General features: G+C 35.3%; 5 protein-coding genes and 1 non-coding gene across 6 annotated transcripts; 2 read left to right on the plus strand and 4 right to left on the minus strand.

Moving 5' to 3' along the window:
* Positions 1-11,142: 11,142 nt before the first annotated feature.
* Positions 11,143-12,246, plus strand: LOC106451130. The gene has a single exon (XM_013892998.3). It carries the CDS (start codon positions 11,216-11,218, stop codon positions 11,984-11,986), a length of 771 nt encoding a protein of 256 aa, XP_013748452.1. The 5' UTR covers positions 11,143-11,215; the 3' UTR covers positions 11,987-12,246.
* A 402-nt stretch (positions 12,247-12,648) lies between these two features.
* Positions 12,649-14,324, minus strand: LOC106451129 (1-(5-phosphoribosyl)-5-[(5-phosphoribosylamino)methylideneamino] imidazole-4-carboxamide isomerase, chloroplastic-like). The gene is made up of 8 exons (XM_048775460.1): positions 14,151-14,324; positions 14,016-14,077; positions 13,743-13,950; positions 13,589-13,674; positions 13,399-13,500; positions 13,192-13,325; positions 13,054-13,102; positions 12,649-12,943 (listed from the first exon to the last, which is right to left on the minus strand). Exons 1-8 carry the CDS (start codon positions 14,269-14,271, stop codon positions 12,758-12,760), a joined length of 948 nt encoding a protein of 315 aa, XP_048631417.1. The 5' UTR covers positions 14,272-14,324; the 3' UTR covers positions 12,649-12,757.
* A 487-nt stretch (positions 14,325-14,811) lies between these two features.
* Positions 14,812-16,478, plus strand: LOC125606399 (pentatricopeptide repeat-containing protein At2g36240-like). The gene has a single exon (XM_048775459.1). It carries the CDS (start codon positions 14,892-14,894, stop codon positions 16,389-16,391), a length of 1,500 nt encoding a protein of 499 aa, XP_048631416.1. The 5' UTR covers positions 14,812-14,891; the 3' UTR covers positions 16,392-16,478.
* Positions 16,479-19,444: 2,966 nt separating this feature from the next.
* On the minus strand, positions 19,445-22,240 carry LOC125606403 (protein ABSCISIC ACID-INSENSITIVE 5-like). The gene is made up of 5 exons (XM_048775467.1): positions 22,029-22,240; positions 20,157-21,294; positions 20,007-20,078; positions 19,896-19,925; positions 19,445-19,813 (listed from the first exon to the last, which is right to left on the minus strand). The coding sequence occupies exons 2-5, from the start codon at positions 21,285-21,287 to the stop codon at positions 19,718-19,720; spliced, it is 1,329 nt and encodes a 442-aa protein (XP_048631424.1). The 5' UTR covers positions 21,288-21,294; positions 22,029-22,240; the 3' UTR covers positions 19,445-19,717.
* A 483-nt stretch (positions 22,241-22,723) lies between these two features.
* Positions 22,724-22,807, minus strand: TRNAY-GUA. The gene is given in 2 exon segments: positions 22,724-22,759; positions 22,771-22,807. It is a non-coding gene; the product is annotated as a tRNA-Tyr (tRNA).
* Positions 22,808-24,737: 1,930 nt separating this feature from the next.
* LOC106451126 lies at positions 24,738-26,880 on the minus strand. The gene is made up of 5 exons (XM_013892994.3): positions 26,703-26,880; positions 25,958-26,220; positions 25,660-25,871; positions 25,321-25,588; positions 24,738-25,245 (listed from the first exon to the last, which is right to left on the minus strand). The coding sequence occupies exons 1-5, from the start codon at positions 26,743-26,745 to the stop codon at positions 24,940-24,942; spliced, it is 1,092 nt and encodes a 363-aa protein (XP_013748448.2). The 5' UTR covers positions 26,746-26,880; the 3' UTR covers positions 24,738-24,939.
* Positions 26,881-27,855: the final 975 nt, after the last annotated feature.

Below are 27,855 nucleotides of genomic sequence, written 5' to 3' on the forward strand. Positions count from 1 at the left end.
AGAAAATGATGTGTGTTAAACATAAAAAATTGTGTGTGATTTGTAGGGATTGTACTAATGTAAGAAAGAAGTATATTATCAAGACGGCTCTTTATCACGGCTGCTCCTATACAGCGAGCGCCTATAACGACTTCTAAACTATTAAAACATTTGTTGTAATTATTGATAATTATAGTACAATATGTATCCTGCTGACCACAATGGTCAGCATGACGAAGAAAAAAAAATTGATTAAACTTTATATCCAATTTTTCAAATCGTTTTATAACTTCTTATTTTTTAGTTATTAGCCAATTAATGATTGGATTGAAAATGTTGTACACCAACCTGCTAGCATAGGTTTTTTTAGTCTTCAATTCTTCATATTAATTTTTTGAGTTTTGTTTTAAAATTACAAATCAGTTTTTAGCAAAAATAAAAAATACAAAACAGCGGAAATTAATATAAATGTAGGAAAAATTAATAAAAAAGAAAGTAATATTAAACCAAACCAAACAACTTAAAGACCGGTCAACCAAAAACCGGAGGGCGAGTGACATACGTTGAAAAAAAAAAAAAATTTAGAGACATCATTTGATTTGTAAAAAATTATTGACTTAAATAAAATATTATTCGCAGAACCTGCTACAATCATAAGTATTTGTATTGCTATTATTTTCTTGATAATGAAATAGTAAAGAAACCTAAGAGCATCATTGGTGGTTAAATGCCCATTTAGGTATTTTATTATTATATTTATTGTTATTTAATTATATATGTAAACTTTTAAATAACAAAAATAAAAATGAGCCAGTGATAGTTTCACCTTTTTTTTTTTTTTGGTCAACGAAATTTGCATGACTAAAAAGAAAAATAGGGGTTTAGCTCATAGGCTGGCCCATTATATGGTTTGGATTTCTGAGAATGTATTTGGCTAAGGCATCAGCTTGCCCATTCTCAGCCCTTGGAAGATAGAAAAAGTATAGATCGACAAACAGAGAAAAAAAAGCTTCGATATCCTTCAAGATGTCATAGATCTCTTTCAAACGTTTGTCGTTAATGGCCCTGATCAGGGTTTGGTTGTCGGAGAACATCCGAAGGTGTGTCACGTTCAAGGAGGACGCCATCTGGAGAGCTTCCCTCACCGCTAGAGCTTCAACCACAAGAGGAGAGGAGACGTTTTGATGAATCCTCGCTCCCCGCGAGTCGATGGATCGGGGGGGGGGGGGGGGGTCTTCAATGATCCAAGCAATTCCGGCTGTGTTGGTCTTCAATGATAGTTTCACATGTCATCAAGACTCATAGTTCGTATATATATGTTTGTTTCCATGTTATTTAAAGAAAAATATGTATGTTAAATAAACCAAAATAGTTACGATTTATAAACATGTAGCTTTAGAAGACCACCGTATATGTTTTTTTTTTTTGAGCAACTAGAAGACCACCGTATAGCTTATGCTCAGGACCGAGTTTTGTATTGTCAATAAACTTTTTGTTTAGGCACCAAACTTTTTTCGGGTGGCTTCGAAAACTAGGTGATCGCTGATGAATAAGAAAGAGGTCACCTTGTAGTTGCTTGCTTATGAACATTTATAATTCATATAAAAGTTTAATCTCTTTTTTATTTACAGTGAAAGAAACGAGTAGATGTGTTAGGGCATCTGCAGCGTAAGTTTATAAGATGTGAACTGACAACAGAGAATAAAAGCTATAGTTCCCGCTCGTCAGAAAATGGGTAAAGAAAAAGTGATTTTCGTTGTTTATGGATCACTCGAGTAAATGTAGTAATTCTTTTGTTTGCGTTTACTTGCTAAGCATAGGTCTACAATGAGAATGAATACGTTTTTGTTCGCATGTAGATACTTATGTTTGCGTTTACGTTAATTACAAAAGATGATTGATAGAAATAGTAAAACTTTTGATTTCTATAAAAAAAAACGATATTATTTACCATGTACACATTTTTTTACCATGTACACTCTTTTTTTTTAAAAGAGGAAAACAAAAAAAGGCAAGGCTTTAGTTGTGTAGAGTTTAAACCCAAAAAGGCTTTAATTGTGTAGAAACATATGCTACTGAGTAGTATTTATATTAATTAGCCTACTATGATAACTGTATCTTTTTTCTTTTATTCAACGATCAATCTCAGCTTGTAATGGAAAATATTGTGGGAAGGGACAACAAAGGTGAAAAGGATGGTTTGAACTTTGAAGGGGAAGTGTTGAGAAGGGACACAAGTGGAAGAATCATTGGACCATACATTGGGCCACCATACTTTTGACTTTGTCCATAGTCAAAGGTTTAGAGCTTCTCAAAATTCTTCTAATGGCCCCATTAAACTCAAGTGATCTATTCAAAGAAATCTATGGACTATGGTGTTTTCCTTACATAAATCAAGTTTCAGATTACATTCCGACATGTATTGGCGACTTCTATGTATAGTTGACTTCGGTTATCTCTATTTATTATTCTATGTAGCTCCGTCCCTTTTTTGAATATGTATTTGTTTCCTAGCTACGTTTTACTGTTTTTGTCTTCGTACATGACCGATCGGTCACTAACTATAAAACTCAAGTCAGAAATTTTCTAATATGCAAGAAAGTGACAATAGCTATTACAATTAGTCTTTAAATGTTAAAAGTAATTACATGGCAAGATAAGATCGGATCATCACATACAATTAGTTTAGTGGGATCACATAAAAACATTTTTGCACTCGCTTAATATCATTATAATGTCTTAACTCCAACACGTTATAAAAATTGTTCAAATTATATTGTATATGAAATAAAAATAAAAAATAAAAAATAGATTCTAGAGTTTACTACATTTTTAAACATATTTTTTTCTTGTATTTTTAATACTGATATATTTATTATATATTAAAATTAATTAAATTACTCATTATGGTTTATCTATGATCAATCCAATAACCCTATAACCAAACAGTCCGATTCAACGTTGTGATTGTGTTTAAAACATATATTTACTTTTTTATATTTTCTTATAATTTTATTGTCCAAGTTCCCATTAATTTTTCTAGTGGAGATATTATTTATGAAAGTATAGTATCAATATTTGTTTCTAAACGACATAATTTTTATTTAGTGGACTTATAAGCTTTAGAATCAAAGGAGTCGACAGTTTTAATTGAAAAGTAGTGGGTTCCTAGTATTTAAAAAGTTAAAGCTGTGAGGTTACAAAATACACGGTTTAGAAGTAGTTATTCTTTAATTACAGTTATAAAAATTGATTTATATTTAGAATAGGACCAGTGGCAAAATAAGTAATATTCCATGGAGTTATAGGGGTAAATGTTAGTAATGATCCTGTTTTAATAATATTGATAGTATGCAATATCTTTTACACCAAGTTGTTGCTAATAATCGTATAAATAAACGTAATCATATATCGTATGTCTTATAGAAATCTTGGAATAGCTAGTGATATTTGATTTTTTCAATGAAGGAAAAAGTGATAATATTGGATATATAATAGTAGGCTATATAATATTATAACAAATAATTTTGTACAATAAACATAGTATACCATGAATTTTAGATTTGGAGGTTTAAGACAAACATTTGTGGTTTAGGGATTGAAATTATCGTTACTATGTCGCTAATTACTAACGAACTAACGACGGAACACCATGAATAGTCGTTAACCGGATGCTAATTTGCGTCATATACATGTCGTTGGTAATTTACACAGGGTTATGCACTTGTGTTGTGTGTGTTTTGACTGGAATTAACGACGGATAGTTTACGACATTGTTTTGATGTCGTTAATATGTCGTTAAATAACAACAATGTAATGACGTATACTGTAGCCATGCTTTAGTGATGGTTTAGCGACATAAGTTTCTTTGCTGACATTATAGTGTAGTTAAAATGTCATTAAAAACCGACGTTTGTGTGTGTCGTTAATTACCGACGTTTAACGACGTATGTATATCTTTGTCGTCCGTGTGTCATTAAGATGTCACTAATTTACGACTTACGTTGATGTCGTTAATTTTCGTCCTTAATAGACTGTTTTCTTGTAGTGTTATTACTAGACTACATATAATTGCAAATGATAAGAAAATATGAAGCAGTTTATTACTAGAATACATATAGCTAGAAATGATAAAGCAAATATGAAGAAGTGTATTACTAGATTACATACAATTACAATGATAAAGCAAATATGAAGGGGTTTATTTATACTAGATTACATATAATTACAAATGATAAAGCAAATATGAAGAAGTTAGTACGGTCAAACAAATGCGTATCAATTTATATATATGTTTGATTTACGATCGTATTCTTTTGAGTTTTTTTTTTTTTTTAAAATATTGAGACGAGATTATTATTATAACGTGCATTTTTACTAAATGCCATTTTTCAATGGATGATCACTGATAGATAGAGTTGTAGTCAAAGGTAAACGATCGAGTCGTCCTAGCAACCATTCAGCATTATGAAACACTTGTTTATATGGATAGATATAGAACAATATTTGGTTCAAATGTTTTCAAGAACCGTAATAAGCTTTAAATCAAAACTAAATGTTATGTCACTGAGTAAAGAGGCATATATCATTCATATTCTAATGTTGGTTTCTTCACAATTTCGATGCGGATCACTAACACATATCATTAAAAATGATTATATGACTTGATGGCATAATTTTATATTTCTATAAGTACATTTGTTTTGAGCTTATAGAGTTTGATATAGTATGATGATTTGTATGTTATATCTGCCTTCTGTACGTAGTCAAGCGGTAGACAGGACTTGAAAATGTGATACAATATTTTCTTAGAGGTTTGGACTTTCATTAAACAAAATTACAATTATGTGAAAAGTTTAGATTTGAGTTTCAGCCTAAACAATTAGATAATGTTATGATAGATGATCTGGTTACCTATTGATATTAGTCAAAAAATATTCCAAATTTAGATTATGTAATCTACTGATTTTTTGAGAAAAAAAATTACACTAGAACACTACAGTCACTACTAAATTTATTGTCATTTGGCTGATCAATCGACGGAATATATCAAACAAAAAACACATGTTTATCCGTGTTAGTGCACAAGTCCGACAATATATATCAATATGCGAATCAAACAAGTAGTTTTTTAGGGCATCTCTAACAATGACACCAAAGTTGGTCTAGAAACTACATTAAATTTAGTGTTTTGGTGTCACGATCTTTTTGTCATTTCCTACAAAGACACCAAATTTTACACCAAATGTAATATTATATATTATTTGATGTTTTCAGTTTTTAAAGTTCTATATTTTTTTTATTTGTAATGGATAAATAATTTTTTTTTCACAATTAGATTATTATTTACATTTCATTATTTCTAAGTGATAAATAATAATAATAATCATTTAGTGATTTATTTTGAAAAAAAAATTTAATCATGTGAAAATCAATTAAAAATACAAATCACATAATATATTTATGTTTAATGAAAAATTTGATAGCAATGGAACTATATTATTAAATAAAATATATATTTTAAATATTTGGTGTGATAAATAGTATTACACTAAATTTGGTGTAATAGTATTTACATTTCACCAAATTTAGTGAGATAATGTCAAATTTAGTGTTTTGTTCGAGATGAAATTACACCAAATTTAGTGTTTTGGTGTCTTGATTGAAGATGGCTTAAGCAAAAGAAAAAGAAAAACAAGATACGCCATTCTTGACAATGGTACATGCATGAACGTATGTTAATCTGGTGATGGAATCTATCAAATAGTTCAAGGGAATGTGCACATTTTATTCATGAATCTTTCACTGCAAGCGTGGCAACATCAAACATGTAATCATTAATCAATCAAATCATATTCACATGACAAGTGATGATTCAATGAATAACAAAGAATACTACTATTTTGAGACCTTTGCGAAGAAGAAACAAAAAAAAACAGTGATTTAGAGCTGCCACTGTATGATCCACTAAGATTAGAAGGGATGATTAGTAAAGCATGAACAAAACGTCAATTATAAAACAACGTACGCCTTTAACGTATACGTTATTTGTCACAATTTCATTGCTTCATGTGTGTTTCCATATATACATTATCACCATTTGAAATGTTGTATCTGTACAACCTTATTTGCCTTATTTTCAACATGCCAACCTGTTGAGTTCTAATTCGGCGATGGATGCAAATGCACGTCATCTATATTGTCTCGTAAAATCATCGCATGTTTTATTGAACATCAACATCAATTATGATGAAATCTCATAGTTGATTGGATACGGAAACCAAATGTTTGTGGTAATCAATCATGCCACAAAATCAATGCATTCTCACAGGCCCGGCCCAGCCAATTCTAAATTTAGTGCCTGGTTGATTATCTTTAAGAGTATGCAATTTGGACTTTTCCCAAGTTTCCTTGTGTTTTCGCTAGACTAGACATTTTATCGAGACCCGAAAATCTGAATTTGAATCGACTAAAAAACAGGTCTGGATTCAGTCCGGATACATATATTTATCAACGCGGCGATGGACATAACATATAAACTGTTATTGTCGTTTTTGAGTGAAACAGTGACATATTCGTTAGTTCGTTACATTGCTAGATCAATACTGATAAGTGATAACATAGATTTCTTCTAATATATCAAGATAGTTGACAGATTGTGGCTATTCCATCACAATAAACTTCTACCGACTAAACGTCTAGCTGGCTAAGGCGTCAACTGTCAACAAGTTTGACAAAATGTTTAGCAAAAAAAAAAGAAAAAGAAAAGAGAATAAGTGCGACTATGAATTATAATAGCCTATGTTACGTTAAGTTATTGCATGGGGTAGAGATACAAAAGAACGTTGATAATAATAGATCACTGTCCATATATATTCTCTCTTCTATTAACTCGTATACTTTCTGGGGTTATTAATTAACAAGAATAATATAGACGCTTCAAAACGCTAATGGTTAGATAGTTATCCATTTGATGTCTAGTTTTCTTGAAGTAAACTTAATACGAAAAAACGCAGACAATTGATTGAGATCGTATTCGGATATATGTTGCAAATTAACTAATATCTTTAAGGGGGGACCGAAAATTAAATAGTCAAATATGTCATTCGTGAGGTGAGGTGACGAAAACAAAAGGCAATAACTAGTTTAGCTTCTAGAGTTGTGGAGTGTGCAGAGCTCTACCTTGCCTAAAATTACGATTTTACTAGAAAATTCGAAATGTTCTTCTTTTTCTCATTTCTGAGTTTCTAGAACATATTACATTTTAATCCTATGAGAGATACCCGAGTCGCGAGTTGAAATGAACATATTTTTAGGATCTGTAATATAATTTTATAACTTTAAAATTGTTAATCTAATATAAAACTGAATGCCTAACCGATGACATCTAGCTTAACAATCTTGTAACTAGCAATTAACCGAGCATACATGCTACAGCTGATTGAAGTGGATATATGAAGCTCAGAAGCTGTCATCTTTGCCAGATCTTCTGATTAATTCAATCGACAGAAAATTGAAGAACAAAGAAATTACTACTCACCAAGTCTGAATTTTCTTGTTCGTAGTTATTAAGGACAAAGAGAGATTCTAGAAACCGTTGTGGAAAAACATTATAGTAGAAAGGAGCATATACTCGTTTATTATTTTATTATTATTTGTTGATGTGTTTTAATTAGTCTATGGGCTGGACATTTGACCGAAAAAAAAGTTTCAAAGCCCTTGACGCTTACCTTACATTCTCATCACAGATTACGTGAGATTAGTCAATGACTGATCAATGGGATCACCCCTTAGCCGTCTATAGCCAGCCCTCTAAAGTATTTCTTAACCTAATTTCCAAGATTAAGCAATGTCCCTTTTTCATATGACAAGAAAACGGCAAAATATTGACAAGAAATTAAAATATTTTATTTTGAAAATTCACCTTTATTGTTTATGGAGCACTGAATATTAATCTGTAGACAGATAAAAGAATGTTAAACTAGATGGGCTTCCAACCTAAAACCAATTGGTGATAAGTGGAGTGACTCATCTATATCTTATATATTGATTAGGATCCCTTCCAATATCCGATGTGGGATATTTATCCCTAATACGCCCCTCGAGATGATGGCTCTTTGAGCGTCAATTTCGGAATGTTCGGGCAAGGATCGATGGACCGACTTTGGGCTGAATCGATAATGGATCGGATTGGACTGCATGGATCGGGCTCTGATACCATGTTAAACTAGATGGGCTTCCAACCTAAAACCAATTGGTGATAAGTGGAGTGACTCATCTATATCTTATATATTGATTATGATCCCTTCCAATATCCGATGTGGGATATTTATCCCTTCACACACAATCACCGCTTCTCGGTTGAGTAACTTCTCTGTGAGTTCAGAGAATGAGATCAGGCTATCTCTGCCATTGACAGCATCGATCTCTGATTTGTACTCTTCTGGAAGTCCAGCTAGGATTTGTTCGATCAGATCTTCAGCATCAAGAGGTTTGCCAAGAAGCGCAAGTTCATCAGATTTGGTTTTGATGGTGCGCATATATTCACTGATCGTTTTGGTTCCTTTGGTACAACTCTTGATTTGATACTTGAGTTGTTTGATGTGTCCGCGAGTTGGTGTTCCAAAGATTAGGTTGAGTGTGCTCCAAACCTCATGAGTTGTGGTAGCACTCGCGACCAAGGGTTGGACTGGAAGAGATATGGCTCCAATAATGGCACTGTACAAGAGTCTGTCTTGACGACGCCATGGTGCGTAGGCCGGGTTTGGTTCCACAAGCCCATTGTTGTTGATGACAGCCTCTGGTGTTGAGTTTGTTTTCTCAAGGAAGCTGTGTAGTTCATGTCCTTCAAGTAGAGCTTGAATTTGTCTGCTCCACATGAGGTAATTGACATTGGTCAAACGTGTGATGTTTGACATGTTGACGGCAAGTAGGTTGGTTGCCGGGTTGGCTGGATCATAGACTGCCGTGCGTGTTGCTGTTGAGGGCATAAAGCCTGAGTTTGACGATTCTGAAGACATCTGTTGATGTAAAAAAAATTAATGGATCGAAAGGTGCTCTGATACCATATAAGATGTATTGCAATTGCTTAAGTATTATTGATCACAATACGTACTCTATATATAGAGTTTACAAGGAGAGATTATAGGAGATGATATACATTGGTCATCCTTATCTCGTATAGGACTTATCTCTAATACAAGAGTTATCCTTATCATAATAACATAGTTATCCTAATAAAGAACATTAAATATTCTATCTAACTAATTCTGTTCATACGAAAGGAACACTAATTAATTCTTAAACTTTGACTAGTACTTCGGATAAAATGGAAAGAAAAGTTAATTAAAAGCTAACACAAGAGTTGAAAACTAGAAAACAATAAGAATAGTTAGCGTATTGATTCTTATGCTTTATGTAAAGTTCCACAAAGCCAATTACATTAGTCTATATTTTATCAAATGATGCGATATAAAAAATAATCGTCAACAAGTTACTTCATTGGTGGGTGGATATTTCATTTTCCAAATGCGATGCCGAAGATGGTAAAGCTAAGAGAGAAATTTATCTTCTAGAAACCTATCGCACTAAACTATATATTTATTTTCATGCTACAAAGTATTATTTTTTCTTAGGCTAGATATCAATGAAAAGGATGAAATGTCAAAATAAGTCGACGTGTATACAATGGGACGTGATATGTCGGAATGCACAGAATAAGTTAAAATGTTCGATTGGATCAACTCAGTTTTATGTATAACAAATACAATATTATTGAAGGTTGTCTTGTCTGCATTTCATGGAAAAAAAGACATGATTCTAATAGACACATGAAGACATACGTTGTATCTAGAAGAGATACCAATGCGGAGATCTTTGGTTGGTCTACTGATTTTAGCTACTTATCTTATAAATATCTCTGTCTAGTAAACAGAAAAAAACACATATATCTACGAAAATGTTTATTTACAGTAAAATGATTTCCTAATATGGATAGGTTTCTGCTTCTTATTGACACTATTTTAAAAAGTTTTTTTTTAAGTTTATACACTTAAAACTTTGATACTGATATTACATATGAAAATAATTAAGGAATTGGTATAGAAGCTTCCAAATGATTTGATGCCACTTCAATTCACTAAAAGAAGGAGATATGGGGCATCATAGGAGTCGTCAGCTATCTGGATCCAACCCCTTCAAAAGTACGAACATTCATCATGCTAGACTATGCATGTATACACACTTCTTTTAAGACAACCAATGATCATCGCACCAAAAAAAAACAAATCTCCTTGGCCTAGTGATAAAGACGCTCTAACGGGAGTTTTTGCCCTGGATTAGAATAGCATTGACCACTCGTAGATGTTTTAAGTGACAAAAAAAATTCAATTTTTTATAGGTTTCGTAGTAGTATTGACCACTCGTAGATGATTTAAGTGACAAAAAAATCTAAATTTTTATAGATTTCGTGAGATTAGTTTTTAGACTTAAAAAGCTTATGGGACCAAAAAAAAACTAATGATAACTTTATCGTGATCTATACATATAAAAAGCAAGAAAATATATAATAAAAACCGTGAGCATTTAAAAAAAATATTAAGCTGGTTTCTTTTACATTTTTAACTTGAATTGGTTAGATTTATTTTTTTGTTGACAAAGAACATGGATCAATTATAAGTACATTTAGATACAAGATGCATTATTTGTAAAAAGAAAATTTGGTTGAATAAATTTAACATTTATTTTTAAAAAATATGTATCAGTTATATTAACAGCATAAATAATATTTCGATAAAAGAAAAAAGATTAACACTGTCACTGATTTGACATGGATGTTTAATTATAAACATGGATTACTGAAAGAATTATAGTGATATTTAGAAGTATTTTAAATATTCTTTTCTTACAATTATTTTATATCTAGTCATGTATAAACACTTGGAGGATTTAAATACGTTTGAATTGACCTATCAAATAACAATTCCAATATATCGAAAATTTACAATTAATTATCTTTACTCAATTCTATCATTGATTATTGTATTTTTCCGTCGACATTTCAGGCCCCAGGTTTCTCAAAGAAAAAGAACAATCATTTTAATAAGAATACAAAAAAAAATATGAAGTAGAGCCTATCGTGTCTTGTTCGTAAATATAAAAGGCCCCCATACTCATCTATTGTCTCTTCACCTCTTTTTAAAAATCAATATATCTCTCTCTAGTCTCTACAAGCTCAATGCCCCAAGTCGATCTCGAAGCTTTTGTTTCTTCAGTATGCGCCGGTGGTTCCGACCGGAAGATCGCATGCGAGTCCACCTACGTCGATGACCCGGACACTCAACCTTACTACAACAAAAACTCCACCGCGAGTCCGGCTGATTTTCCACCGGAATCTTATTACATAACCAAAGATGCTCAGCTCGAGTGGCTCACCGACAACGCCTTCTTCGACCGCAAAGAATCACAGAGAGGAAGCTCAGCACACATCAGTTCCAACCCCAACTCGAACCCGAGCTCTCAGCGGTTTCTACTCAGCTCCAAAGCGTCCATCATCGGTTTGCCGAAGCCGCAGAACACTTGTTTAAAGGAGGCGAAGCAGCGGAGAAACGGCGGCAAAAAGGAAAAGAACAACATAGTCTTCTTGAAACGGGTCGGGTCGAGAATGAAGTCGGATCCTTCGCAGCTCGAACCGTCTTCTCCTAAAGTCTCTTGCACCGGTAGGGTGAGGTCCAGACGAGAAAGAAGCCGACGTATGCGCCGTCAGAAATCGGTTCGACCGGAGAAGGCGAACCGGGTCAAGAAACCCGGTTTATTAGCGAGTTTCAGAGCCATCTTCAGGAGCAGAGGTGGCTGCAAAGACGGGGCCCACGCGGCGCCAATTATGGCACGCGACGACATCAGGAGCCGGCTTCCGGTGGAAGAGGTTGAACCGGTTGTGGTGCCCGGTTTGGGTGGGATGAACCGGTTTGCTTCTGGAAGGAGAGGGGATTTGTTGGGTGGATGTTGACAAGTGTAATGTTAGTGATTGGTTGTTTTGTCCTGGTTTTGGTGGGACCTGTGTTTTAGCGTTTTAGTTGTGTGTTTTGAAAAGTCGTTGGCGCTGACGTGGCAAGTGGTTAACGTTTTTCAGGAACACGGCACCGCGTAGGCGGTGTGAATCCTACCCACCACACTGTGTGCTAACTAAGTGTCTGTTTTGTATATTGTTTATATGGGGAGCCTTTGTTTTGAGTTTAGTATTTAATGTAGATTTTTTTTTCCTTGGTATTTATGCAACAGTCAAGTATTTTTATCTACATATAATTTATTCTTAGATAAACGAAATTGTCTTGGGTTATTCTTTTTAGAAAATATTAAATTGATGAAGGTTATTTGATCTACATATAATTTAAATTAATTATTTCAAATATAATTATATTTATATTTTTGTTTCAACCTATATTATTGTATTTTAGATATTCAGAACCAAATTGATTAAGCTCTAGACCAAACTAGTTGGAAGGCAAAGTCAAACTAGTTAGATAGTCGGATATTTGTACAAGATTTTAGATATTTGAAATGTTTCAAGGAAAAAAACCATTCACATATTTATGGCTATTTATTTCTATTACAGTTCAGTTTTTTTTTCAAGTATACTATTTGAACAAAGTCAAATTAGCAATGGAAAAATTCATGAAAAGTATTCATCATCATTGGATTCTTGACTCTTTCAGAAAGATTAGTTGAAAATTGATACTCTTATACAAATAAAACAAATCAACAGATTAAAATGGAGGTTTCAATGCAGTGCTGAAGAGGATTCTTGTTGCTGATGATGCCAAGCAACAACATCTTTGTAAGGTAGATTACCACCAAAAATGTCCAAGGCACTTCCCACTGTTACATCCACACGTCCCTTTCCTGCTTCTTTGATCCTCTCTACATCATCCATCACCGTCACGCCTCCCGCATAAGTTACTGGAATCTGTCATAAAGTCAAAACTACATCTAAGCTCCCTAATCCAAAGCTAAAGACATCAAATTTTCAATCAAGACTCTGACTTTCTAGCACGTCCATGTGTGTTTGTTACTCACCGGAGAATAGTTGCCCAGCAATGCAACAAGCTCTTCATCAATCCCCAGCCTTAAGAAAACAAGTATTAGGATCAGTTACTGACTGACTAATTCAAAATGAGTCCACTCTTAAGACACTGAAAACACACAAAAGCTTACTTCTTTCCTTCAACATCAACACCATGCACCAGAAACTCATCTGCAAACCCTCCAAGAAACTCCAATGATTTCTCATCAAGCAAGACGTCGCTAAACTTCTGCCACCTATCAGTAACAATCGCGTATCTTCCATCCTGTTATAAAACGGGATGAAACTTGTCATAAAAACATCAAACTGAAGATGAAACATGCCGGAGAATCAATCACCTTCTTTCTGCAGCTAAGGTCCAATATCAATCTCTGTTTCCCAACAATCTTCACAAGATCTTTCAGTCTTTCAAGATCAAGCTTACCATTGTTAAACACATACTGAAAAAAAAACATCAACAGTAGTAAACATGATTATTACAACTAACACAATCCCCTATGATAACAAATTAAAAAAGAGAGCTATTACCGAAGTGACAATAACATGACTTGCTCCTTCCTCTATATAACTCAAACAATTCTCTGAACTGATTCCACCTCCAACTTGCAAACCGCCTAGAATCATCATCGTCTTGTATCAAACCAAACAGTAAGAACAAAACCCCACACCAAAAAGGCATTACCGGGATAAGCATGTAACGCTCCAAGAGCTGCAGCTTGGCTTAAAGGGTCTGCTCCAAGCATTATAACATGACCACCAGTAAGCCCATCTTCTTTGTACATCTTTGCGTACTCCTCAGCGGATTTGTCTGACTCGAAGTTCGTAACGAGAACAGAACCGTCTTCTTTTGAGTCACTTAGAGTGGATCCAACTATTTGTTTCACTTTCCCCTTCAAGAACAATGATATGAAAATCAAGCAGAGAGCTTTATAAAAAAGGATTCAGCTTTTAGTACCTTGTGGATGTCGATGCAAGGTCTGAACTGAACAGCGGATACTACTTGCACCCTCAAGGGTCCTACAAGACATAATCAAAGATTTGAGAAACTGCGTAAAAAAAAAATAAATAAACCAGAACCAGGTTCGTACGTTTTTTCTTTTGGAAAGCAGTGGTACGGAGAGTTTGGGATGTTTGTTGAACAGAGAGCTCTGGTTCTTCTGGAAACAAGGGATGCCACCATTGGAGTAGAACTGAGAGCTGTAAGTTCTCATCTTTGGATTAGGTGAAGAAGATTTATGCAATTTCTGGTTCTACTTCTGGTGATTAGGTGTGGGCCGTGTGGCATGGGTAAACTAACCCAACCAAAATAATTAACCAAATTCAAATATTAGGAACAGAACCAAACTGAACAATTATAAATAACAGAATATTTTCTATTTTTACATATCTTAAATATCTAAATCGAAATATCCAAGTTTTGTAAATACAATTTATAAATCTAATTTTATATGAAAAATAGTTATTCGTCAAAATAATTTAAATTAGAAAAATTTCTTAAGGTAACATTAAAAAAAACTATCAGTGATTTTTTTATCATAAATGAGAGAATTGTATTTTAAATTATTCTGTTTTGCAAAAAAATATTTAAATTATTTAATATTGTGCATGAATAACTCGATATTTATTTAAATTATTATCAAAATCAAAACATATCCTATGTATACCCAAAAGGCCAAAACAACAGACCTAAACTTAACCAAATACCTGAATCACATACCCAAACTTAGAAATTCGGTTTATTCCGGTTTTATCAATAACCAGAGATGATTTGATTAAACTGGACTCGGCGAAAAAGTTCCGATCTTTAGGAATTCTCCGACAAAACAGAGTGATGCGGTGGAACAAGAAGAACGTCATCAACCTCGTCTCCAACTCCACACACCTCCCTGCCCCTCTATCCCCGCCGCCACCCGAGATCTACCGCTTACCCCATCCTCCACCCAAACCTCCCAACAACAACACCCCAATCCCTCCCACTCTCACTCTCTCTCCATCTCCACGTCACTCCCACTTCCTCACCTTCCTCGAATCCAACCTCCCCCACCACCAATCCCTAACCCCCAAATCCCTCACCCAATTCCTCCGATCCCACCTCCGCCACCACCCTCTCTTCGCCCACCACGACTTCGCCGTCTTCACCTGGGCCTCCACCCTCGACGCCTTCCGCCACGACCACGACTCCTTCCTCTGGATGTCGCGTTCCCTCGCCGCCACCCACCGCTTCTCCGATCTCCACCGTCTCCTCCTTTTCATCGCCTCGAACCCCTGCCCTTGCGCATCAGGGATCTTCTCTTGCCCAAAGCTCGAATCTTTATTCAGTTCCGGGATCGACGCCTTCTGCAGAGCTGGGAAGATGGATTACGCTCTGTTAGCGTTTGAGACAATGAAGAGATTGATCGATGGGAAGATAAGCGTTGGAGTTTACAACACTGTGTTGAATGGGTATGTGAAGAAGAAGGGTTGTGATATGGAGAAGGCGTTGGGGTTTTACAAGAGGATGGTGAAGGTCGATGCGTGTACGTTTAATATTCTCATCAACGGTTATTGCAGGAGCGGTGAGTTTGAGATGGCGTTGGGTGTGTTTAAGGAGATGAGGGAGAGAGGTTGTGAGCCTAATGTGGTTAGCTTCAATACTATTATAAGAGGGTTTTTAGGGAAGGGGAAGGTTGAGGAAGGTGTTAGAATGGCTTACGAGATGATTGAGTTAGGTTGTGGAGTCTCTGAAGCTACTTGCGAGATTCTTGTTGATGGGTTGTGTAGAGAAGGTTTGGTTGATGATGCTTTTGGGTTGGTGATGGATCTGACGGCGAAGAGGGTTTTACCTAAAGGGTTTGATTATGGGAGTTTAGTTGAGAAGCTTTGTAGAGATAAGAAAGTGGATAGAGCGGTGGAGATGGTGGAGGAGGTGTGGAAGAATAAGGGTGGAGCTCCGTGTTTGATTGCTTGTACTACACTCGTCGAAGGGTTGAGGAGATCAGGGAGAGCGGAGAAAGCTTCAGAGTTTATGGAGAAGATGATTATGAATGTAGGCTTGGTTCCTGATAGTGTGACGTTTAACTTGCTTCTTCGGGATCTCTGTGATTCTGGTCGTTCGATGGATGCAAACAGGTTGAGAGTGTTGGCAACAGGCAAAGGGTTTGAGGCTGATGAGACGACGTACCGTGTTTTGGTTTCGGGGTTCTCGAAAGAAGGGAGAAGGAAGGAAGGAGAGGTTTTGGTGAATGAGATGTTGGATAAAGACATGTTGTCTGATATCTTTACATATAATAGATTGATGGATGGTTTGTCCACAGGTGGAAAATTTTCAAAGAAGCAAGTCCGGTTAGATTAACCAGTGTGACTTCTTCGGCCAAAGGAATATGTCAAACACATTTGATTTTGAAGAAAATGAGATATGAAATGGAAACCAAGTTATATAGTAGAGGTCTCATAATAATTTAATTGTGACTAGAGAGAGATTAGGTATGAATTGTAACGATAACAATCTCCAAAAGCCAAAACCAATTCAGACAAGGAGGCTCACTTTTGTTACGAAAAGCAAAGTCTCACTCTTTTTTCTTTTTTTTTTTTTTTGCTTTGTAGAGAAAATCTCCTTTTATTAGAGTTTTTAATAGAAAAAAAAACTGTAATTTTTCTTGTTCATGTAAATATGAGACATTACTTTGCTTTGTCTACAACATTTAAAGTTACACGAAACTAGTAAATGATTCACTTTACTCTTGTCTGATTCCTTATCTATACTAATCAATGTCAGTTTAAAAAAAAAATATTGGGTCACTTGAGTCAATTTTTATTTTTGCTGTGTCGTTTACAGATAAATTTGGGTTGCCGAGTATTTCGTGATTTTGATAGCAACTAGAAAGATGTAGCCATTGTACAAACCGTGGCATCCACAACTTTTCTCTTGGAACATCCAGATCAAGGGAAAGGCTTGGTTGATATAAATATATGAACTTGTGGTCCCATTGGTTCTGTTATTTCTTGGGCTGCAACTTCTGGACTCAGGTGATGGAAAACATAAACTCACTACTATAAATACTAAATAGAGCCATAGAGGGTTAAAAAGGCGTGACATGTCTCGCTGGTTCTGAAAGCAAATGTGCGCATTTGTTTTATTTAGATACTATCATAGATATAAAGCTAACCCCATCTGGATTACACACTACCAACCTTTTTTTTATACGTACGCATAATTAAGTCTTTCTTAGCAAAATCACACATACACAAACCCATCTCATTCCAACCTTCACGTTGACTTGACTGGTCATATGAATGAACGTATGGCTTAGTTATCTGTAGAAACCTACAACATTATAAGATTGCCACATGCAAGTTACAAAACCAAAGACTTGAAGTGAAACAACAATAACTAAACATAAGTAAATAAAACACACACATAAATAAGAAAAAAATTAAAGACAACAATAACTAAACATATAGAAAAAAATGATTGAAAACATATAAATGGCAAAAGACACATCATACAAGGAATCTCCAAATCGAGAGTCAAAATGAAGGTGAAGGTAGGCATACACTTGATTAGATATACAATCGGAAAATATGCAACGTAAACGAAGATTTGATAAATCAATTTTATTGTTGGTCGACATTTGTGCAGCAAACTATATATGATAAAACCAATACTTTTATAAAAACTATAGAACATCAAAGAGTAAAAACTACCTGTGTAGCACCAGAATCAACCACACTTAGTGGGAACCTCTTGACTCTGAAATCAAATATGTTAGCAGAAACATTTCTTCTCCTCCTATAACATTTCTCCATTCACCAGCTTCATCATCAAACCAGAGTAATTCATCAGCCAGAACCTGACAAAATAGTGGTCTTCTCAGGTTTCTTCTCCGAACAAAACCAACTACTATGCGTAGGCTTAGTAGAGTTGTTGTCGCCTAAACATATGTACACCATCAGCTCCTTCAGACCTTCTTCTGACCGCCTCTTGAAGATAATTTCCGATCAAAGAATGAAATCAAGACCACGTGAAGTAAAAGCGTCGGTCCGGTGGTATTGGATTGGTACTCGCGTGAGGCAATCAAGGGTTACGTTGTCGCAATTGTTCTCATGAAAAAGCGTCATCTTTCTGCGCGAAGAAGAATATCAACAATGCGAACTGAACTGAATAAAATCTTTCTTGTCCAAAATGAATAGGTTGACAATTTCAATTTTTTCTAGTTGCTTTTTAGTGGGTTTTTTGGCCAAACATATAGTAGTTATGGCGAATTAATAACTTGCTGGAAACTTGTAATGGACACTACTATCTGGTATCTGACCAAAAACAAGGATTTCGTCTTCCAGCACTGGCACTGTCTCTTAAAAAAATATATGAAAGCTAGTCTTGATCTTCTCAGGACACTTGTAGAGGAATATCACCCCCCCCCCCCCCCCTACTACCATCAACCCATGCAAAGGACAGATTCATTCAAAACTAGCTGGTAAAAAGGTATTATTACTTTTAGTAACAAAAACAAAACCTTGATTTTTAGTCTAGTCAGCAAATCATACATAAATAAAACATTTTTTTTTCAGAATGATTTATATGTAGCCTAATCAATAATCTCAAATAAAGCGTCTAGCTACCATCTAGCGATTTCTTGAATATGTTGCTTCACGAAATCCTGTTCTGGCCAAGGAATCCGAAACAATCGCTTTGGGTTTTCTGACCGAAAATGCTGTTTGCTGGAAGTGTTGGCGCTATATCAATAAAATGAATCCAAACGCTAGTGTTTATCTTCTTCAACAGCTTGTACACCGTTGGATCGATCATTCAATATTAATATCATCAACCGATGCAATGAAACAATTCATTCAACAGTTGTTCATGGTTTCTTTGACATTATTAGCTGGAGAAGGAATGCCTGTTGTTTTAGCCAAGGATGCTAGAGCAATCGCTATCTGGTGTCTGATGGGAAACGTTGATTGCTGGAGGCACTGGGATAGTGTTTATAAAGCAGAATATAAAAGTTGGAAGGATCATTCCCTTAAACTACCATCATCACCGAGTGATATTGTCATTCTCCGTCACACTATGAAGAGCTTCAGGCTAAAGGTAATGCCTATTAGTCGTCTAACTCCACTCTTGATTTCATCTCTGATCTTCACTTGTGCACGTTTTCTCAGAACAAAAAAGGCATCACTGAAAGAGAAAGCTTCTCTTTACAAAGAAGCTGACAAGTTATGCAAAGTGATATCCCGGAAACTCTCCCGCGGAAGTATTACTGTTGCGGTTCCAGTTACTGCAGTAACCACTGCTGCACTTGTTCTGTTGTATCTGAGCGTGTTTGTTGTTTTCAAGTAGATGTAAGTATCGCGTGTGGGAATTTGAGTGCTGACCAAGGAGTAATCATTGATTTTTTGGACCAAGAGTAGTTGTCACATTCGAGTACTAACCAGATAAAAATACAAACAGAAACAGTTGCTTGGGAAGGATTGTAATAAATCTAGTGACATAACACTTGTCATATTCTCTAAAGATTTTATGATGTTGAAACAGAGAATCACTTTCTTGTTGACAAAGGAACAGCTCTCAACACATAAAAGCATCAAAGTAAAAGATAATTTTATTATCTCATTCCTCAAAAGGACAAAACAAACCAACCTACCAACACCGTCTTCATCTTCTACTGCTTGTTTGTTTGTTCAGAGAGGGCAACTCGGGTTCCTCATCAATGTCCGTAATCTCCCGCTCACTTTTGGCACTTTAGGTTGTGCTCTTGTCTTCAAACTCTCAAAATACTGCAACCATAAAAACCAACGATGATTGTAGCGCTTCTCAGACACAACATATTAGTTCCAAGAAATGGTAATTAGCTATTACCTGTTGCTTCCTCTTCCTCTCCAACTCTCCCTGTTGAAACAAAACCAAAAGAAAGACCAATTGTCACAAGAAGGAATAAAGTCTTTCAACAAAATCAAGATCAATAAATACCAATGCATGTTTTAGCTGAGCGTTCTCTTCTTTCAACTGGTTCAGTTCTGCTTCCAACTCCACCGTATATGCCTTCAGAACAATCATAACAACAAATTAGCTTTTATGCTAATATGAACATTCATAGACATAAATGATTACAATATTAACCTGCTTTCTTGCTCTAGACCTGGCAGCAGACTCACGGTTCTTGATCATCCTCCTCTGCCTTCTCTCCACTACTTTCTCCACTGGACCATCCACTACTCTCTTCCTTCCCCTTAACCCTCCCATATCAACTCCATACTGACCTCCTATGTTATCCACTTGCCCATGTCCTAACCCATCAGACGACACAGGGCTTAACGGTCCCACCATCCCCATCTGCTGGCCACCCGCTCCAAACCCGCCACCACCCCCATAGCAAACACCTGACTGAACCGGTGGTGCCTGCTGATACCCACCTCCTCCTGCCCTTTTACCATAACCAGATGGGTCACTACCTACACCCACCGGGAAAGAAGGATCACCGCCTCCTGGAAACACGCCGTAAAGCTGTTGCTGCTGGGTAGATGCCGGTATAACACTAGTCGGGGTCGGGTTTAACATAGGTTTAGGGTTAGTAGGGTGCTCTCTAACTACACCAGCCTTCACCAAGAAATCCTCAAGTGTCATCTCCCCAAACGTTGGTTGCCTAGCTGCACTCTCACCACCGCCGTTATTAGCATTGTTTTGACCGTTACTACTACTAGTACTACGTCCGTTGCTGTTGTCTCCATCCCCACTACCGCCACCTCTATGTATCTCAGACCAAACCTCTTCAACAGTCTTCCTACAAAGAGGAGCCGGAAGTGTCAACGAGCCTTGTCGTGGAAGGCTCGGCTGCTTAGCTATCCCTGGCTTCTTATTAACCCCTTGGTTACCTGAGGAGCCACCACCACCACTAAAGACGCCGCTCTCGGTTCCACCGTTGTTGTTGTTGTTGAAACCGTTATGACTCGGTGGAACGGGATGTGAAGCTGCGGCTGATGCTTGGTGATTGTTGTTGTTATTCTCCTCAGCGTTCCAAATAGAGACGAGGAACTCGTCCATGTTCATGGACCCGAAGTTCTTGCCGTTCTCGCAGAGAGCGTGTTGGAACTCGTCGAGTGTCAATGAGTAGATGGAGGATTGTCTTCCCAAAGAAGAAAATGGATGATTCTCTCCTCCTCCTCCTCCACCAGCTCCTCCATTTTGTCTTGCTTGCGCCGTCGATGTTTCTACTTCTCGTTCAGACATCATCTCTGTTTCTCTGCTCACCATCTACCAGCTGCAGACAAACAACGTCAAGATTTCGCATATGGATATTACAATCTTTTTATGCTATATTAATGCTCAAAGGACCACAATTTAATGAAAAAGTTAAAAAAAAATAATAATTTCCTGAGATATTTGTTTTAAGTTTTGAACGGGTACATCTAGTAAAGTAGTGGAGATTTATACAGATGCGAATCACTTCAATGTTACATGAGAAAAGGTTTAATATAAAAAAGAATCTCTATGGTATTGAAGACGGTCCACGTGAAATAAAGAAGAACGGTCTACATCATGACAGCGACAAGCGACTACTAAATTTAGCAATAAACAAACTAATAATTTCTCATTTCAATAAAGGTTCCGTTTCCGAAAGAGGAATATATACCCCCGCATCATTAAGCCAACTTATCAACAAGACAAAACATAAGTTTTGGTTTATTTCTTTTAAAACGTTGATATTTGTTTAGAGCTTAATCTAATACAAAAAATGAAACAATTATTACTGAGGGTGAGTACCACTTTCTTTCATGATTATCCACTTTATAAATAAATAAAAAATATTTTTTATTCGCAGAGAAGAACCGTAAAGCAAACAAACACCTAAACAATCTTATATAATCTGTTAAATCAAAGATATTTAGCTAAATTAGCTAAAACTAATTAAATAAATAACTCTCTAAATTTTTTAATCCGACATATTCCTCAAGATCTTGAGGAGAAAAATAACTATAAAAACTGAAAGAGAACCTGAAAATTAAATCTGTCTCCCAAAAGCGGTGGCTCAGTGTTTCTCCACCACCGGAAAAAGATGAGAAACTACTTTTTTTTTTCTGTTTCTTGGAGGTTCTCCTCCTTCACATAGATTCAAAGACGAGAGAGATTTTTTTTACTGGAAACTTGTGTGTTTGGTGTTGGAAAGGAGAGAGAGAAAGAAATAAATTGTTGAGGGGGGCGGTAAAAGAGGTTAGATGATATATTTATATTCACCGTGAGTAAGGGTGGCGCGTGGGACCTACGAGCAGTGGCGTGAAGTTAAACATCTTTTGTCTAAAGTTATCTCTTTGACCAATGAGATTTCAAAGAGATGGAAACATAGAGAAGTCCAGGTCTAGGCTCAAGATCAGAGGCAAAGAATCGGTTCGGCTACGTCGACACGTATGATACACGTGTTGTCTTACTGTTTCTTGGAGTGTCGTCTTTGTGGATAGACACGTGTAACTCCTTACAACTAAATGTTAATTTACGTCAAAACTGGATTCTTTTGTCAGCATAGCACGTGAGGAAACTGGATTACGAGTTAAGAAACTGATATAAAAGTATACATCGAACAACACGTAATATGAATTATCTGAAAAAAAAACATGTTTCCATTTCGAACATCCGCTTCCAAGCGCACATGAATTATCTGTTCAAAAATAAATAAAAATATTTGGAAAAAGAAATCCGACCTGCCGGAATCGAACCAGCGCCCTAAAGATTACAGCACCTACTACAGTCTTCCGCTCTACCAACTGAGCTAAGGTCGGCTGCTGATAGTAGAGCCTATTCTATTATTTATATTCGTTTAGCTAGTTCTTGGCCATTGTCCATACACACGTTCTAGGCCCTTAACAGTAGAAACAAAAATCAAGAAACAAGGTCCAATTTTTTTTGGGCCCACATAATTACTATTATTTCATCTTTCCTTACTGAAACGAATAGAACTTCTTTTCTTATTTGTCAAAGTAAAAGAAGACGAAACGATCTCTAACTGTAGCTTTTGGTCTAACGATTACTACCAACTACGATAAGACCTGCGCCTTACGCAGGGTAAATTTATATGAAAATTATTTAAGAAATATTGTATGGAAACAAAATTTATAATATTGATCGAATTAATATATTTGGCTCTTAAACAATTTTTTAACTTTTTTTGTTAATTACATAATTTGTTTACTAATGAACTGATCTCATTTTTAAAAATATTTTAAGTCAAAAAATTATTTATCGCATAAAAAATCTCATACCTACTATTTGGTTACAATAAAACTATGTCAGCTCAGTTTTATATCATGATTTAGCAATTTAAAAGTTAATAAAGGTTATTAGAAGTTTACGTTTACGTGCCAATCCTATCTATCTTCGATATTTTTCTCCTTTTTCTTCGATATAATAATGGTTATTTCCTTGCTTTAGTTAATATCATATAGTTGGTATTATATGTTTCTAGTGAGATATAAAAATCGAATTGGACTAACATGTTTTTCAATTTTAATTTGAGGATGACACGTAGAACTAATTAACTACTTAATTGATTGACACATAAGCAAGAAGTTTTTTTTAATTATTACAAAATTGGGGTTATATATTTTCAAATGTTTCTCAATTAATATATAGGAGATGTGTTGATGATTAACAAAAAATCTAATATGTGCACTTATTAAACATTACCTTAATTCCTTCAAAATTTTAGAATGTTTAACCTTGGTGAGCACGTTTTTCCATTTGACTTATGGACTTGCCGTGATACAATTTTTCGAACCCTCTATCGAGTAAAAATATCTTCTCTACTAATTAAAGGAAAATATAACTACTTTGTACGATAAATCATACCCTTATTATTACATATTTAGTTTTCCTTAAGTGATTCCCCTATATTTTTTAATCTTTCATTGGGACAAAAGTTTTAAGCATATTCAATATAATTTTCCATAAATCAAGTCAAAATCCTGGTTTGCGACAATTTAATTTTTATACGTACTGAATGTCTTATTTCAATACTGATCGGTTCTAATTAAAATTATAAACCGGCCACCATCTTGAACTTTTTCAAAACTCCGTAATTTACAGAACATTATTGACATAGCTTCAATTGGTTACAGAGACGAAAGCTTCTTAAGTCAACATATAACTTCATACTTAACAATCAACATTGTTATGTCTCGACAGTTCTATGGTTAACTAATTTTTGTTCATGACATCTTGTTTTCAAAGTGTTCTGAGTTAAAAAAGCTTAAGAAGCATACGGATTACTTTCGAAAGGAGACGGGGGCACTGACAGTATGAACTTGAATGTATGATCATTTTTTATTAGGGATGAAATGCTTGGTTTATAATTCAGTGTATGATCGTTTGTTTATTATTATACATTGATAGTTTTTAGTGTATGCTCGTATTTATTATACATGAGCCAAATTATATTTCTATTGATAGGTATAGTAACATTCTCTAGCATTTAATTATGGACTCACCAATTTCTCAATTGATTCTCCAGCTGACACGTCACCCTAATTAACATTCTAATTGCTTGACACCTAAGCGGAGCTATTTTTTAATTAGTACAAACTTCAGGTTATAACTTTTCAAATGTTCCTCTATTAATATATAGGGGATTATATACACCTTGTTTTTTTTTTGTACTGGTTTTATGTACACCTTGTTTTCTACGGTCACATTCCACGTTGTATTGTTGCGATATATAGTAAGTAGTATTCATCAATAAATCACACTAAAAAGGTAAAAAGATCACCAACAAAGTAAATTAGTAGTAATCAAAAGATCTACTAAGAAATTTGAGATATTCATGAATCTCTCTAGTTGTTTCAAAGTACTTCATAGCAACTCATGTCACAAAACCAAACCACCCCATTGTTCTGAGAGAGAGAAGATGACTCTATTTTTAGTTCTTGACTTCTTCGTTGGTTAAGAGCGTCTTAACGATGTTATCAACCATACCCGGAAAAAGAGGAAACATATGCCCTGCTCCAGGGATCTCATGGTAATGAATCCATGGCAGCTTCTTAGCAACGTAACGTTGTAGAGTCACAGGTACTAAAGCGTCATCATCTCCCTGCCACAAGTGCACTGATCCCTCCTTGTTAGGGAACAAGTTCTCCAGCTCCATTGGATCGAACTCCCATTTTCCAAACCCAACAATCATGTCACGTATCACAGTCTCATGTGTCCCTTGCTGCCTTATTTGTGCCTACAGAGATACTTTGATATTGATCAAATGAGAATATGTGAATAAGATAAAGAATGTTTGTATTATATATTACACCTCATGTGGCCTCCCTGCAGCACCAATCTTGAAGAGGATCTCTTTGTCAGATTTAGACAACAAACCGAGGTTTCTGGTCACAACACTTGATCCAAGGAACCATTTCTGAGAGTTCCACCAGTGAGTAAGCCAAGGAGCATAGTGTGCAACACGAACCGCCCATTGGTCGTTTTTCGGTTGTAGATTATAAGCTTCGTTTGAGATGTCTGATGGAAAGCTCTTCCACCAGTAGTTCACCACTGGAGTTACAAGAGCTGCTCCAGCTAACCTAAAGAACCAAACACATCATCTCAAAATCATTCCCTTTCAATAATGCCATCATTAAACAATGTGTGTTACCTGTGAGGAATGTATTTAAGGCATGCCCATGTAGCTTGTCCTCCCATTGAGTACCCTATTATATAGAACTTAGTCCCTAGACTCAACTGATCAGCAAGCTCCTCTATGTCCAAAGCCAAGCTTTTGGGAGTACGGTTTGGGTCAGCATCACTCTCTCCATAACCAGGTCTATCAAATGAAACCATATACACACCTAGTCCCTCCTTAATATCCTACAAACATTCATATGATTTCTAAATTAAGTTAAGATCTGTAAACTGAATGTACGAAACAGAAACTAGTAGAAGAGTTGTAGTACCGGTGAAAGAAGAGCAGCGAATGCATTGTCGTGCCTGCAACTATCGGATCCATGGACAAAGACAATTTTACGGGCAGCTTGATCTCTGGGAACACCGTGCTCCTTGTAAGCCAAGTGTCTTCCGTCTCTAAGTTTAATTCTTGGTGCTGTGACAGATGGACCACCAGGAGAGCCGCATAGCTTTGGAGGAGGAGGTTGGAGTGCTTGGTAAGTGGAAGTAGCTATGCAGACAGAGAACACGACCAGCAGCTTGTAGAGAACACCTGTACATCAAAGATTCGGACAAAACAGACATTGTTTCTCAATGAATCTTAGAGTGAAGTCTTTTATGACCAAAGTAGTTAAGAACTCAAAGTCATGCGCATTTAATCAGACACCTTAAACAAATATTCTTGGAATATAAAATTAATATCTCTGTGTAAATAATTGGCAAATGATGAACTAAAAATAATAATCAATCAAAATTCACAAAAATGGGCAGGACCCACTGTAAAATATATCAAACGAATCTTCATCGTTAGATTTACTAATTGCTTATGTTTTGCCTTCTTCATTTTTTTTTTTGAGAGATTCTTTCCTTTTGTATAGGATGAACATTTCATGAAACGAAATTTCATTAAATTCAACAATCTTAATCATCATTTCATTTCATTTCATTTCATCAGCCTGACCCTATTCTGGAACCTTTATCTGATTGCTGCAAAGTAGAAACTAAATATTATGGAAGAAGAAGAAGATGTCGAACCTGAGGAGCGGGAGCTGGCGGAATCTGTCGATCCAGTAGCCATTGGCCAGATAGAGAGAAGCAGAGAGAAACAGAGGGAGAGAGAAAAGTAGCTGGAAAGTGAAAGAAGTAGTTTGGGTCTTGTAATAAACGCAAGTTTACTTTCAACTTTAGCAGATTTGGTCGTTTCTTGGTTGTTTGGTTAACCCACTGTAATAGGAATGAGATGTGAATCTGCTTAATCCACGTCATCCGTTGATTGCTATTGCCGCGATTCTAGATAAAAAATAGTTACCATCATCCCTACAGTTAAACAAATTTTGTAAATAGAAAATAAGACCCCAAAAACTGTAAAATGTGTAAAAAAAATGTACAAAGTTACCAAACTCAAACATGAATATGGTTAGGTGCATATCAGTTTCAAATATGTGGGGTATAGCGTTCGTATCGTGACGTTTATATTTTTACAAAAATACATGTGTGAATTCCCGTGACAGCTTTTATAATATAAAAGATTATATAATAATTAACTAATAAATTATAAATTATATGTGATTGGTGTACCTAAGATATATAAGCTAACAATTTTCGCTAGCTTAGTAGTAAATGAATATCTAGTAGATACTCCACCATTTGAATTTAATTTTTTGTTGTGGAAAATTATTTACAATATTTAGATTCTCAGCAAAGAGGTGAAATCACATTTTTCACACACATACAAAAAAAAACAATTTTGGTAACACAAATATAGGACTGAGAAACGAAGATATAACTCTTGTATTTGTTTATAATTGGTTCAAAACATTTAAAATATTAAATATAATTAAAATAACTAAATTCTAATAAAATAGTAATAGTGTTAAATTTAGTTATTTAATTAACATACTTTACCAATTAACATGCTTTATACAATGAATCGTGTTAGGTGTACCTTCTCCATGACCATCACCATGAAATCTTTATACTAACAATCCAAATAACTAATAATTTAGTTTCGATAATGATAAATATGAATTATAACACAAACTACATTTTCACCAGGAATTGGAGTTTAACATTTGAAATTCAATGCAATCGTATTTAATTTCAAACTAATTCTTCATGACTAGTTCAAACCGGACTAGCTAGGTTTCGTCTAGTTCAGATTCAGTTGAGTTCATTAAATTTTGTGATC

The sequence above is a fragment of the Brassica napus genome, unplaced genomic scaffold (genome assembly GCF_020379485.1).
Source record: "Brassica napus cultivar Da-Ae unplaced genomic scaffold, Da-Ae ScsIHWf_875;HRSCAF=1241, whole genome shotgun sequence".
NCBI classification, from domain to species: Eukaryota; Viridiplantae; Streptophyta; class Magnoliopsida; order Brassicales; family Brassicaceae; genus Brassica; species Brassica napus.